Source organism: Entelurus aequoreus, linkage group LG18, assembly GCF_033978785.1.
Source record: "Entelurus aequoreus isolate RoL-2023_Sb linkage group LG18, RoL_Eaeq_v1.1, whole genome shotgun sequence".
Lineage (NCBI taxonomy): Eukaryota > Metazoa > Chordata > Actinopteri > Syngnathiformes > Syngnathidae > Entelurus > Entelurus aequoreus.
The window spans coordinates 11,324,156-11,339,369 of record NC_084748.1 but is presented as its reverse complement, the minus strand read 5'-3'; the positions used below and the strand labels follow the sequence as shown (position 1 = coordinate 11,339,369).

Genomic DNA, 15,214 nt, shown 5'->3' with positions numbered 1-15,214 from the left:
TTTCAATTTATGAATGTACAACTGTTTGTTTACGTAAAACTGTTTGTTTATTTTGTTGACCATTGACCGAAGAAATAATAAACTAAACTAAACTAAGTGTAATTCTTGTCACGATATATGCCACGAACATAAAATAAATCATATTAAGGAAAAAATTTAAGGACATATTATTAAAAAAAAAGAAAGATTAACAGGGAAAACTACAGAAGTAAAAATAAATAATACGTGAAAAATCAAATGAACACTGCAGAAATATTAAAACTATGTACTTTTATGTTCTGCAGACGTGCGTCAGCTGAGCAACGTGCAACATAGAAAGTGCTAAAGTAATACAAAAAAAATACAATAACCTAATTCCATCCGTTTGAGGATTTATATCGCTTATTGCAAATATTGTTCTGGTTGATATTTTTAGTCTTTTGTTATGGATGGAAATTGCAGCAGAGGTTAGTTTAAAAAAGCGAGATTGATTGCAGCTGAGATAGGCTCCATTACCCCCCGCTACCCCAAAAGGGACAAGCGGTAGTAAATGGATGGATGTATTTAAAATAGTTTTAAACAGCTAATGTGGGCAGTGCCGTAAATGGAAACCTTCTATCGCAACGAAGCGAATAACACAACTTTTCACCACACGGTCATCGTTTTTTTTTTAAGAACATTTTTAGACTGACAGCTCAATGTTTCTTTTAGATAATCGTTACAAAACCTTTTTGTGCATTTTATGCGTGGATGGATGCAAGAAAATGGATGGATGTATTTAAAATAGTTTTAAATAGCTAATGTGGGCAGTGCCGTAAATAGAAACCTTCTATCGCAACGAAGCGAATAACACAACTTTTCACCACACGGTCGTCGTTTTTTGTTGTTGTTGTTGTTAAAACTGAACATTATTTTAAGCAGTATTTTAATGTGTATGTTTTTTTATTACTCACTGGGCGAGTGTCGCTTTGTTTTACAACTCAGGGAGACCGGCTGATGCGCGACAGTTGTTCCGCCACACTTTACGGCAGCGCACGGCGCTCGGCTGCAGTCAACTTTATCAGCAGGTATGCGTCCCAAAAACAAACTAGACCAAATATTTGGACGTTTTCTTGACACGCAGCAGACAATCGAACCGACTTTCTCTGTCAGCTTCTTTTGCGGAGTTTTACGAAATCTTTTAGAAGCTCTCTATGCTAACATGAGCTAACCGCTAACCCAAACAGACAGGTGGACTGACAGCTCAATGTTTATTTTAGATAATCGTTACCAAATCTTTTTGTGCATTTTATGCGTGAATGGATGCAAAAAAAGACGTAAACCGAGACAAATGTATTTTGTAATGATTCAAACAATAACAATACGTACCCGACTGTTGTTGTTAGCCCACTAGGTAAATTAGTATTACGCTCCGGTACACAGATTCGTCACATTAGTGAAAATGCTACATTCCAACCTTATAAAATATATATAATTCAACCTATTCTCAATTAATAGTCTTTGCTCACATTTTAAGCGAATATTTATTTATTATATTTATATTTATTATTTATTTATGTGAATATTATTCTTCGACCAGGTGTTTTTCTTGTCATGCGCATTGGACTTCCCCGCGTAGAGGCGCTGCCAGGTGGATCAACCCTAGCTTGGCTTCTGGTGAGAAAAGCCTTTTTGTGACTTCACTTATATTTTATTATACGTGTTTTATTATTTATTATATACTCCAGTGGGCGTTTTGACGCAGTCTCGTCAACAAAATAAAAGTTCATAGAGGCAAGATGACTGGCCGTCCGCCGCTCCCAGTTTGGTTTCGGTTTTTGTTGATTTTGTCCCACTTCACCAATTAATGGGCAATTAATTTTTACCGGGGGCCGCATGAGCAACCCGAGCACTGCTGACAAAATTTCAATTAGATTTTGCTCAATATTATTTTTGATATACCGTAAGACAGGCCTGGGCAATTATTTTGACTCGGGGGCCACATTTAGAGAAAAAAATGTGTCTGGGGGCCGATATATCTATTTTAGGAACACTAATACAAAACCTCACAATAATGTCTGATTGAATGCTAAAAACTTTATGACAGACCGCCTTAAAAAACGTAATGGAATTTAAAAAATTTCTATGAACGATAAAACACTGAATATCGACAAAATATGAATGGCACACCCGCTTTCGATCGACATATTTTACAAACAAACAACAAAAATGCAACAAACAGTGAAATATGAACGCGAAGGGTACAAAATAAACCAACCTAAGCTTTAGAACTTTGTTGTGAAAATTTCCTTCCGCGTCTGTGGAAACGCTTCCTACCCACATTGCTTGGTGCCTCGTCTGAGCTGCTGTGACGTCGAATACCATAGTAACTAATTAGGTGACCATAGTAACTAATTAGATTACCATAGTAACTAGTATATCATTCAAAAGTGCAGATTCCAACCATTGAAATACTTAGTATAGTTCAAGACTTACTGTCATTAGAAAACATCACTGCACATCTTAATGGCAGCTACACTTTCCATCTTAAACATCTAACAAAAAATGATTTGGGAATGTCTGGCGGGCCAGATTGAAAAGCTTAACGGGCCGCATGTGGCCCCCTCTGCCGTAAGATTAAAAAAATAATAATAATGATAATAATACCCTAACATAACTTTATACAAAAGCAGATTTCTTTTGATGGTTTTATTTAAACTCTTAACCCTTAAATATTTCTATTAGGAAAGCCGTCACTGCACTGTACATCTCATGCACAAAAAGGCCCTTGCGCTGCAGTTTGACATTCAGTTCGTTGATGAGTGCAGTCACATCCACAGCGAGTCCGAGGTCTGCCACCCAGTCTTCATCTGGAAGTTCTGGGATGTCATGTCCTTTTCTTCCCACAGAAATTCTGAATCTGGTCTCTCGGGTCCCAGACACTTTTCAGTACTTTGCCCAGGCTGAGCCACCTGTTCACCATGTTCACTCTCATTTTCCTCCAAAAGTGCAACAAATTGTCTATGATTTAACACTCTCGCTCTGATACCTGACACCTACTCAGTGGCCTAGTAGTTAGAGTGTTCGCCCTGAGATCGGTAGGTTGTGAGTTCAAACCCCGGCCGAGTCATACCAAAGACTATAAAAATGGGACCCATTACCTCCCTGCTTGGCACTCAGCATCAAGGGTTGGAATTGGGGGTTCTTGGGCACGGCCACCGCTGCTGCTCACTGCTCCCCTAACCTCCCAGGGGGTGATCAAGGGTGATGGGTCAAATGCAGAGAATAAGTTCGCCACACCTAGTGTGTGTGTAACAATCATTGGTACTTTAACTTTAGTGGGCCTCACCCTGTTGATTTTGGCCCCTTGGCTTTGCACGTTAAGCCCATTGTCACCAACCTGGGCTTTCGTATCGATAGTGATTTGAATAGGACGGTCAGATTGGCACAGTGGTGAAAGCCAGCTTTTTTTCATTCACGTCAGCTGGCCAAGGTTAAAAAACCTTCTTTCCAGGCAGCGCTTTGAGACAGTAATCCATGCCTTCATCACATCTCGGCTGGATTACTGTCACTCTTTGTGTTTTGGAGTCAGTCAGTCCTCCTCCACACATCTGCAGCTGGTCCAAAATGCAGCAAGCAAAATAGAGCACATTACTCCTGTTTAGAATCCATTTTAAAATGTTATTCGTTTTTAAATCCTTACATGGTCTTAAATCCTTACAAGCTCAGAGGGGACAGAGCCTTCTCTGTTGCGGGTCCCAAACTCTGGAATGATCTCCCTTTCCATTTGGCTACTTTTAAGACCCTTCTTAAAACCCATTTTTACTCACTGGCTTTTAACCCAGCATGAGACTTTGAACTGTGTTAGCTGTTTTTCACTTTTTAACTGCCTTTTATCTAACGAATTGCTCTTATGATCATTTGTATCTGCTTTTTTTATGTGTATAGACCAGACCTGGGCATTCTACGGCCCTTTGTGCGTCCCTGTCCGGCCCGCGTGAGGCCAATTATAAATTACAAAATACATTTTAAAAAGTATCTATGTCGAGTGTGCAATACAACGGTTGCTGCTTTTGTTTTGAAAATCGTTATTTGTATTACTTCCGTGTGGACGTATGCGTGTGCGTGATTGTGAGTGAATGTGAACAGCTGCAATCATTAATTACAAAATAACGTTGAAAAAACATCTATGTCGTGCGCGCAATACAACTGTGCTGCTTTTATTTGAAAATTATTATTTATGGGCGTGTGTCAGTGTGTAACCTGCGAGTGAAGGTGCACATGCAGCGACAAGTGATGCACGGTTTACACCCGAGACGCTAAAAAGAGAAAAGTTGATGAAGAATGGCGTGTTTTCAACAAGACATGGACTGCCATGCAAGTTCCCTCTAAGGTGCGTGCCTGCGCAATTGCGCACTGCTCAAGCGTCTGCTGCGCGCAGCAAATATATGCCGCGCACCAAATCAAATCCCATCTGAATTCTAAACAAAATAAACATATTTATTCTATGTAATTTTGCAATGCAACTTTGAGTGACAGTGACAACAAGCGGGCCCTAACGGTGTTCGTCAACACCGTTCAATTGAACACCGTTCAATTATTGTAACGTCTATCGAGATGCTTCGAGGCCAGGAATTATATCGATCACTTTATTGAGCAAAACTGTTTATATTCGGCCATAACCACACCAAAAACATAAGTAAAACACTTCTATCTCGAAAAACTAGTCATTTTCTGCCGTACAAACCAGGCCAAAACCAACTTGTCATCAACACGCATAGCACTAAACCACTGGTGCGTTTATGGCCACACAAAAAGTCGGACATCTCAAACATCACACAAAGTTACACTATGACTCCTCAGTCATACGTGTGCTTATTTTACTGTCATTTATTATTAATGTTAATTTATTTATATTAGTCATGGAATGCTGTTACATACACTATGTTGAAGTATTACTATTATTATTAATTATTATTATTATTATTATTATTTATCTTACGGTATATATCAAAAATAATATTGAGCAAAATTTAATTGAAATATTGTCGATGTGGCCCTCCAGCAGTGCTCGGGTTGCTCATGCGGCCCCCGGTAAAAATTAATTGCCCACCCCTGGTATAGACAGTACACACTGCAAAAAGTCAGTGTTAAAAAACAAGAATAAAAAATACAAAAATTAGGAGTATTTTATTTGAACTAAGCAAAATTATCTGCCAATAGAACAAGAAAATTTGTCAAGACTTTCCAAAACAAGCCAAATTAGCTAACCTCAATGAACCCAAAAATACTTAAAATAAGTACATTCTCACTAATAACAAGTGCACTTTTCTTGTAGAAAAAGAAGAGAGCTTTTTGATCAATATGTTGAAAAATATTCTTAAATTAAGTAAATGCTAGTGCCATTATCTTGACATAATCCATCCATTCTTTCATTCTCAAAATAATCATACTTATCTCATTATATGTAATATGACTTACTTCACCAATTACTATTTATTTGTTTATTTTTATTGTGATTACTTATGGAGTATATTGTGAATAAATTGAGAACAGGAAGTGAACAAAAGTTTTAGCAACTGTTATGTAAAAGAAAAGGGGTAGGATTAAATAAGATCTGCTTCTTCCTACTCCTTTTCGAACATGTTGAAAAATGAAACTGGAAATTGTGATGTATCATGTGTGTATGCTTGCATGTTGGAAATAAACTAACTCAACTCAAACTAACTCATAATGATATGCGCTCGGCATCATGATTTTTTTTTCATGTTTGAAGTAAGAAATTATTACTTTAAAAAAGTAGTTTTATACTTGTGAGTGTTGATGACACAGCTTGGCAACAGTTGATATTCTAGTTTCAAGCATGTTTTACTCAATATAGGTCATCAAATCTCAGCAACAAGCTGTAATATCTTACTGAGATCATTTAGGACCAAAACCCTTAAAACAAGTAAAACACTCTAACATAAAATCTGCTTAGTGAGAAGAATTATCTTATTGGACAGAAAATAAACAAATATCGCCCTTATTTGAGATATTTAATCTTACTTAGATTTCAGTTTTTGCAGTGCAGGCCAAAAGTTTGGACACACCTTCTCCTCATTCAACGTGTTTTCTTTATTTTCATGACTATTTACATTGTAGATTGTCACTGAAGGCATCAAAACTATGAATAAACACATGTGAAATTATGCACTTAACCAAAAAAGGTGAAATAACTGAAAACATGTTTTATATTCTAGTTTCTTCAAAATAGCCGCCCTTTGCTCTGATTACTGCTTTGCACACTTTTGGCATTCTCTCGATGAGCTTCAAGAGGTAGTCACCTGAAAGGGTTTTCACTTCACAGGTGTCATAGTTTTGATGCCTTCAGTGACAATCTACAATGTAAATAGTCGTGAAAATAAAGAAAATGCATTGAAATGAGAAGGTGTGTCAAACTTTTGGCCTGTACTGTACATGTGTGTGTTTTAAATGATATATTTGAGTCTGTCCTTTGCCTGTATTTCTCTGCTTTTTGTGCATTTACTTGCTTGTGGTGTACAGCCCTGTGTTTTTTCAACTGTGGTTGTTTTTAAAGGACTTTATAATTATAGTCGGTAGGGTATCAGGGTTTTTCCTGGCTCAAAATGAGGCAGAGGTAGTACAATCCTGACCATGCGCCAGAATTTTAATGCAAAAAAATTTTAGTTTTCTTTTTTAATTTAAATATTTAAGAATAAATATGCTGTAAAGAACACCGCAAAATGTACTGTCATTTTTATTAATTTGATGGGTAGTTTGGTGTAAAATCATAAGTCAAGCAGATATTTAAGTAGTTATTTTTATTTAGATAAAAAATGTTTGGAAAGTGTGATAATATACTGTATAATTTGTTGCAATATTGGATACTATTGACGTTTAAAAGGTAATTCAATCAATCAGTCAATGTTTATTTATATAGCCCTAAATCACAAGTGTCTCAAAGGGCTGCACAAGCCACAACGACATCCTCGGTTCAGAGCCCACATAAGGGCAAGGAAAAACTCACAACCCAGTGGGATGTCAATATGAATGACTATGAGAAACCTTGGAGAGGACCGCAGATGTGGGGTGACCCCCCCCCCCTCCCCCCCCTCCTCTAGGGGACATTTCAAGCAGTACATATATTTTTTTCTGTCAAAATGAAAACAATCCATGACATTTAGTGAGAAAATATTAAGTACTTTATTGACATGTATCATTTCTAAGTGTTTGCGGGCCAGATAAAATGATGTCGCATATTTGTGCCTTTTTTCTGTTATTTTAAAAAAAAAAAAAGGTTTTAACAAAAAGGGAATGTAACATTAAAAAAAAAATACAACAACTTTTCATCCGCTGAGACCAGAAGTTGTTCCAGATATTTAGGCGTCCATCACATTTTTTATAAATAATGATGTATGACTTATTTAAAAAAAAATGTATGACTGAGACCCATCCAGGTGCATGGGACTAAACTTGAGGGGAACCCTACAAGTAAAAAAACATTTTTTTAGATTTGTCAGTGTCGCCCTCAGTGGAAAAAGTTTGGACACCCCTGTTCTCATTGTTGCTTATCTTTGATGCTGTATTGTGGCGCCCCCTCCTGGCAGTGCGTATAAAGTCCTTGATTTGTGACCAAAGCTGCCTCCTCCTCCTCCTCCTCAGACGCTGCTCCTGAGTGTGTTTATGTTCCAGCTGCTGAGGACTGTCGGACTGAGGGCCTTCTCCATGGCTTCTGAGACGTACACGTCGGGCACGCACTCGGCCGCCTTTGTCACCTGCCCCAACGACACCGTGGCCAAAGACCTGGCCAGGTGACCTTATTAACTCTCTTCTCTCTCGCTCCCTCTATCTTGAGATTGTATTTATTGTTGTGTTTGTTCCGTGTCGCACAGAGGTATCGTGCAGCAGAAGCTGGCCGCCTGTGTCAACATCGTGCCTGCAATCACATCCATGTGGGTTTGCTGCTTTTATTTTGAAAGGCCAAGCCCACACAAGCACCAATCACCTCATTCAGTGCAAGTTAATGAGAGTAAATACAAGAAGGCAAAAGGTTTCAATTACTTCTCTCACACAATTGAATGTTTGAACCAGATTAATTACACTTTTGCAGATTATCCGTAGGTGCACATAATTAAAATTGAGTTAAAAAAAACGTTTATTTTGACACAAATGGTATTTTATTCTCGCAAATCAAAGGATGCTGGAGCCATTTTGGTAGTTATCAGCTTCAAAACCAGTACAATAAAACTAGAAAATGCAATTTTTGTTGAAATTCCGTGTGGATGCTGAAGATCCAAGGCCGAACTGAAATGCTAACAGTTAGCCCGCTGGCCAGATAGCATCAAGTAACCAAAAAATTAGCAACATGAGGTAAAAAAAAAAGAAAAAAGAAGCTAGCATGCTAACTAACAGTACTAGGCTAACATGTTAACAGTAGCATGTTTACAGTTAGCATTAGTGAAATACCAAAAAATGAAACGTTAAAAAAATATTGCCGTGTAAAACAGCACATTTGTCAATATGAACAAGTATCAAATAATTATAGTTGCTTACACATCCAAAGTCCCCAATTAAGAAGCGTATTAGGAGGTATCCAGTAACAAAAGTGTCCACGTCATTCGACTTACTGTGTCATTATTGTGACCACTCGGTATCACCATAAAAACAATTACCACTCCAGTTCAACTTAAAGACAGTATTGAGGCCATCCCAGAGGGTTAATATTAAATAGGCTAGTGTTTCTCATACCTGTCATTGTTCTCTGGTTGACTCATTTTACTTGATCAAACCTTTTCTAACATTCCACACTGTAAGTAATAAAAGTATTCACAATGATTTGTGCTGATTCACATCAGATCAATATTGGTATCAGCCAGTATTTAAGGCTCCAATATCGGTATCGTATCGAAAATAAAAAACAAAACAAAACTCGTATCGGTAAACCCCTGAAGATTTGTCACAAATGACCAATAAAATGACTGAATAAAAAGTGTTAGTGTCACACAAGTGTAAAAGAAGTGAAGCAGTATGAAATGTCATAAATACTGTTTTGAGATTATTCTCTCACTGTGTTTTAGATACGAATGGCAGGGGGAGATCCAGGAGGACAGCGAGGTTCTGCTGGTGAGTGCTGAAATGCCTTTCGGTTTAGAATTCGGTTAGAACTAGAAGGGAAGTAGTAGTGCCGTTTGGCATTGTAGTCGTCCATAGCGTTCTACTTTTCTGGATTATTCATTCATCACTCCAAGCGAGGTTTGTAAGTTTTAAAATATAACTAAAACCATTCTTAGTTACTAAACCTACCCATGTGTGATGTCTGTATGAGTGTTTTCATGCATATTTGTACGTGCTATCGTAAGCTAGCATCGTTAGGATTAGTTTATATGCTAACTGGGTTATGAGTGTTTTTGTTAGTATTGTTAACTTACAATGGCATTATTTTTGTATTGTTTCATTCTCACAAATTCCTCAGTTAATTCACCAAAACGTCACCGTGGAGTTCTTGAGTCTGTTTAGCTTATTGGAGAGCTGGCTTCCGCAGCTAGTGGGTCCATGACGATGACTTCTGTTTTGTTTGATCAGTCGTTTTACTGCCGTGTTACAGACACCTTTTGGAAACAATTAAAGTATGTAAAAGACATTTACAGAATATTTCTGTGTAAATAACACATTTCACAAGGTACATATCTGCGGCAAATATACGGAAAACTATTTTTTTCTTCTAAAATCTGGTGAGATTAAAGATTAAAGATTAAAGTACCAATGATTGTCACACACACACTAGATGTGGTGAAATTTGTCCTCTGCATTTGTCCCAGTGCGCTCGATAGTCCGGAAAATACTGTGTTATAATGTTTATATTATAAATTACGCCACAAAAACAAACACATTTATTCATAATTAAAATTTTGAAGATTTGAACTGAACCAATTTAAAGTGAAACAGCAATCACTGCAAAACACAAGCTAAAAATATGTAAACAAAGAGAAACAACTTTGTGGTATTAACATTCAGGGTTTCCCACACATTCATTTATTTGTGGCGGCCCGCCATGAAAGAATTACGTCCGCCACAAATAAAAAATAAAAATAAATACATTTAAAAAAAAAAATAAAAAAAAATTAATTCTTTTTTGTTGTCCTCTCCAGCTTCTCAGGCAAATCATATAGTTGATGTAGATGCCCATATCAGCTGTTCAGATTTACTTTACAAAAGAGAAGTGTAGGATACTTCTCTTGTTGCCTTATTTGTATTTGACTTTATTAAATGTATTTATATTAGGAACACAACATGTGTATATAACAAAGGGTGCAAAGTCTGCAGGCAGTAGGAAACACATGGTTAAGTGTAGGGAGTAAAACTGATGGCAGTCTAAAATTCAAGATTTTTGGAGCTCTTTGTTCAGTGGATCAGATGTTTGATGAAGCTCTGTGTCTATCTACCACCACTACTGTTTTCTGTTTATTTGTTACTGACTGTGGCAGGACACCTCTGCCTCTGTTTCACTTTATGTTGCTGGTAAATAATATGGTTGTAGTAGTAGGCTAAAGTTAAATTATTTAGTATGCACTAATTGAAGGGGCAGAGCTTTGAGACATTTTAGCTTTTATATTTTATAAGATATATTTTTTGTAAGAACCACAATTAATAAATATATTTCAGTGAATAACTTATTGTTCAAATCTGTATATAAATATGTACATAAAGTGTTGTAATTATATTGTAAAATGGATGGATGGACGTTTAAAACAAACTGTATTATTAATTAGTAAATATACATTTTTTGAGCCTTTTTAGAGAAAATCAAATCATTGTAGTAAATTATGCAAATTACTCGATGATTTCATGGTGACCACGCCCATAGCCACGCCCCCACCGCCAAAGGTATCTTGGCAGTTTATGGGAAACACTGACATTACATCTTGAAGAGAACGCCTCACTCTATTTCAGACAGTGGCTGTAATGCACACATAAAATAAACAGAAGAAGAAGGCTCAAAGAAAAATGATTCATAATCAGTTTCTGTTGTTGAGTTGAAAGAGCCGTTTGTTCGCGAACGCCTCATGACTACTGTCGACGTGTGTTTCCTTCACATCCAGATGATTAAAACTAGAAGCTCCAAGGTTCCCGCTCTCACCAATTATGTCCGGTAAGCACTGGGATGTTGTCCTGGTAACAAATATACACCGTGTCCTCCCATTACCGCCATGATTACTGCAGCTCTAACTAATAGCGCTTCTGTGTTGCTTCCAGGAAGAACCATCCCTACGAGGTGGCCGAGGTCATCAGCCTGCCCGTCGACCAGGGCAACCCTCCCTACCTCAAGTGGATCGGAGACACTGTGCCGGAATAAGGATCGATGAGGGATGAGGCTGGGTGATTATGCAAATTATGACATCACAATCCATCAGTCTTGAGGTGAAATAACTTTAGGACAACGCACCTTTCGCTCATTTTTTCCTGTGTTACTCTTCTCAACTGGTTGGGCTGCAGGCGCCACCATGAATATTTCTACTAAACCGCTAATACAAATCACAACTTCAGTATGTCGTCAAAGTTGAAAAATTGTCAAAAAGTTCAATATTCACGCTGGAAAAATGAAATGCAAAAAACTTCCTGAGTCTTGCATTGTTTTTTTGTTTTTAAAAAAAAATTAAACTCCTGGAATCACATAACTTGCGCAATATTTTCATTTATCGAGATGATTGTATCGCAAACAACTCTTTGTTCACTGAAAAGTAGGGATGGGTACTGTTCACTCTTGAAGCGATACGGTACCAACCTGGGAATCGATAACAGTACCCATTTTTTGGTACTTTTGTGAGTGTTAATAAATAACAATTGTTTTTGATAACGAAATCCCATTTTTTATTGCAACATTTAAAGGCCTACTGAAATGAATTTTTTTTATTTAAACGGGAATAGCAGATCCATTCTATGTGTCATACTTGATCATTTCGCGATATTGCCATATTTTTGCTGAAAGGATTTAGTAGAGAAAATCGACGATAAAGTTCGCAACTTTTGCTCGCTGATAAAAAAAGCCTTGCCTGTACCGGAAGTAGCGTGATGTCACAGGAGCTAGTATTCCTCACAATTCCCCATTGTTTACAATGGAGCGAGAGAGATTCGGACCGAGAAAGTGACGATTACCCCATTAATTTGAGCGAGGATGAAAGATTCGTAGATGAGGAACGTTACAGTGAAGGACTTGAGAGGCAGTGATGGACGTATCTTTTTTCGCTCTGACCGTAACTTAGGTACAAGCTGGCTCATTGGATTCCACACTCTCTCCTTTTTCTATTGTAGATCACAGATTTGTATTTTAAACCACCTCAGATACTATATCCTCTTGAAAATGAGAGTCGAGAATGCAAAATGGACATTCATAGTGACTGAACATGTAAATACACGATTAATAATATTCAGCTTTGCGAAGCTAAAAAAATAGAAGCTAACCTAGCTACGTAGCCAACGTGATAGCATTAGTCTCAAATGCAGATAGAAACTAAATTAAAAAAAAACCCTGACTGGATGGATAGACAGAAGATCAAAAATACTATTAAACCATGAACATGTAAATACACAATTAATAATATTCAGCTTTGCGAAGCTAAAAAAATAGAAGCTAACCTAGCTATGTAGCCAACGTGATAGCATCAGTCTCAAATGCAGATAGAAACTAAATTAAAAAAAACCCTGACTGGATGGATAGACAGAAGATCAAAAATACTATTAAACCATGAACATGTAAATACACGATTAATAATATTCAGCTTTGCGAAGCTAAAAAAATAGAAGCTAACCTAGCAACGTAGCCAACGTGATAGCATCAGTCTCAAATGCAGATAGAAACTAAATTAAAAAAAAACATGACTGGATGGATAGACAGAAGATCAAAAATACTATTAAACCATGAACATGTAAATACACGATTAATAATATTCAGCTTTGCGAAGCTAAAAAAATAGAAGCTAACCTAGCAACGTAGCCAACGTGATAGCATCAGTCTCAAATGCAGATAGAAACTAAATTAAAAAAAACCCTGACTGGATGGATAGACAGAAGATCAAAAATACTATTAAACCATGAACATGTAAATACACGATTCATAATATTCAGCTTGGCGAAGCTAAAAAAACAGAAGCTAACTTAGATGCGGCGGCGGGCGTACTCACGGTAGCGCGTCTGCTATCCTGCTCAAAACACAACACAACCTCCTGGTGTTGGTGTTGCTGTAGTCCGCCGCCCCACCGATCGCACCTACAACTTTCTTATTTGCAGTCTCCATTGTCCATTAAACAAATTGCAAAAGATTCACCAACACAGATGTCCAGAATACTGTGGAATTTTGTCGAAGAAAACAGAGGTATTTGAATTGGGTCCAAACACTTCCCTTGACCTCGTGACGTCACGCGCATACGTCATCATACCGCGACGTTTTCAAGCGGAAGTTTCCTGGGAAGTTTAAAATTGCACTTTATAAGTTAACCCGGCCGTATTGGCATGTGTTGCAATGTTAAGATTTCATCATTAATATATAAACCATCAGACTGCGTGGTCGGTAGTAGTGGGTTTCAGTAGGCCTTTAAGAATTAGCTGATTATGATAACTACTGTATTTACAGTTCCAAGTCCAAGATGGCCATAGTGTTCTTTCTACATCATTTACATGTGCCAACATGTAAATAAATGTACCTTGATACTGTTTGGTAATTCAGGTAATGCATTCCTCCCTAGGTGTTGATATTGACACTTTAGGGCAGGGGTGTCAAACTCGTTTTCATTGAGGGCCACATCGCAGTTATGGTTGCCCTCAGAGGGCCGATTTTGACAATGAGTAATATATGAATATACATGTACATGTAAAATACATTATCAATGTATTTTTTTACATAAGCTGCAAAAATATTTAAAATTTTATTTTAAAAACTGGCAGCTCAGTCACCAGAATTTTACAGTAAAAGCAGTGTTGTTGTTTTTTACAGCATATAAAAAATGGAGTGAATGGAATGGAATGGAGAAACAATGCCAGTTTTTTGGGTTTTTTTTACCGTAAAATCTTGTTTAATGTTTTTTTTGTTTGTTTTTTAATGTTTTAGTGACTTACTGTATATGGAAAAAAAACTGTACCAAAGTTGGTTTTACGGTAAAAAACTCAGTCGGCGGAATTTAATTGTAAAATCTATTGTCATTTTTACTGTCTACAATTTGATTGATAATTTGTTTTGAACTCATAAGTCAAGCAGATGTTTAAGTACAATATGTATATTTATTTTAACAAAACATATTTTTGGAATACATGATAATATCATATTTTGATGGTGATAATATTGAATTTTAAAATATATGCAATTGTATGCAGTACATGATTTTTAATGTAAAAAAAAATAGAACGACTATATTTAGTAAGAAAAGTTTAAGCATTTTATTAACGCATATTATTTCCAGGCTTCCACGGGCCACGTAAAATAATGTGGCGGGCCAGATTTGGCCCCCGGGCCTTGAGTTTGACATCTGTGCTTTAGGGTGACAAATTAATTTTCACTGAGGGCCACATCACAATAATGGCTGCTCTCACAGGGCCGGTGTTCTGAAAATTACTTTAAAAAAGTAATTCATTATAGTTACCCGTTACTTTACCAAAAAATAAGTGATTTAATTACTAACGGAATTACTCTTTAATAAATTAATCACCAGGGAAAGTAACTGATACGTTGGTTTAAAAAAATATAAAAAAATGAATCTGGCATATGCGTTTGAGAGCTGTTTAATACAAGAGCACAGTGTGCGGAGTCTGTGCTTTTAAAAGGCGGGGCTTGTTGCCCAGTGACGTGTGACGTCATCGAGGGTTTCAACGGAGCTGTGTTTGTTAGCTTTAGAAGTTAGGAGCACCTTCCCCGCCAGCTCTTTTGAATCTTTCCACCGGATTGTGTTACCTCTGTTTAATAAAGAGATTTAATGTGATTCAATGGCTGTCATATCTTCCTGTCAACAAACGGGGTATTGTTTGGATGGCAAGTTTGTCACTTCAATCATCGATTTGTTTGCTGTGTCACAGTGTGGCGTTGCCTCTTCCTGTTTGATATCAAGTTCATTTGAGTGTGACACTGCTTGTTGCTTTCACGACTGAAAAGATATTTCCTGCATTGAACTTGCCGCACTTATGACGCTGTCTTGTTGTCGACATAAAGTAGCGTGCCACGTTACATCAAGCTATCGCTAACGGCGTTGTAACCGACCTAAATTTAATT

The 15,214-nt window shown here is 37.1% G+C and overlaps 1 protein-coding gene across 3 annotated transcripts; it reads left to right on the top strand.

The window, feature by feature from the left end:
• The first annotated feature begins 946 nt into the window (after positions 1–946).
• On the top strand, positions 947–14,967 carry LOC133633790 (protein CutA homolog). Of its 3 annotated transcripts, none has more exons than XM_062026489.1 (7): positions 966–1,046; positions 1,559–1,635; positions 7,624–7,772; positions 7,854–7,913; positions 9,039–9,084; positions 11,061–11,110; positions 11,215–12,779. In XM_062026489.1, exons 2-7 carry the CDS (start codon positions 1,573–1,575, stop codon positions 11,312–11,314), a joined length of 468 nt encoding a protein of 155 aa, XP_061882473.1. In that variant the 5' UTR covers positions 966–1,046; positions 1,559–1,572; the 3' UTR covers positions 11,315–12,779. The 3 variants fall into 3 exon arrangements, with proteins under 3 accessions (XP_061882475.1, XP_061882473.1, XP_061882474.1); XM_062026490.1 differs by having other exon boundaries at positions 971–1,046; positions 7,654–7,772; positions 11,215–14,967; XM_062026491.1 differs by lacking the exon at positions 1,559–1,635 and having other exon boundaries at positions 947–1,046; positions 11,215–12,777.
• Positions 14,968–15,214: the final 247 nt, after the last annotated feature.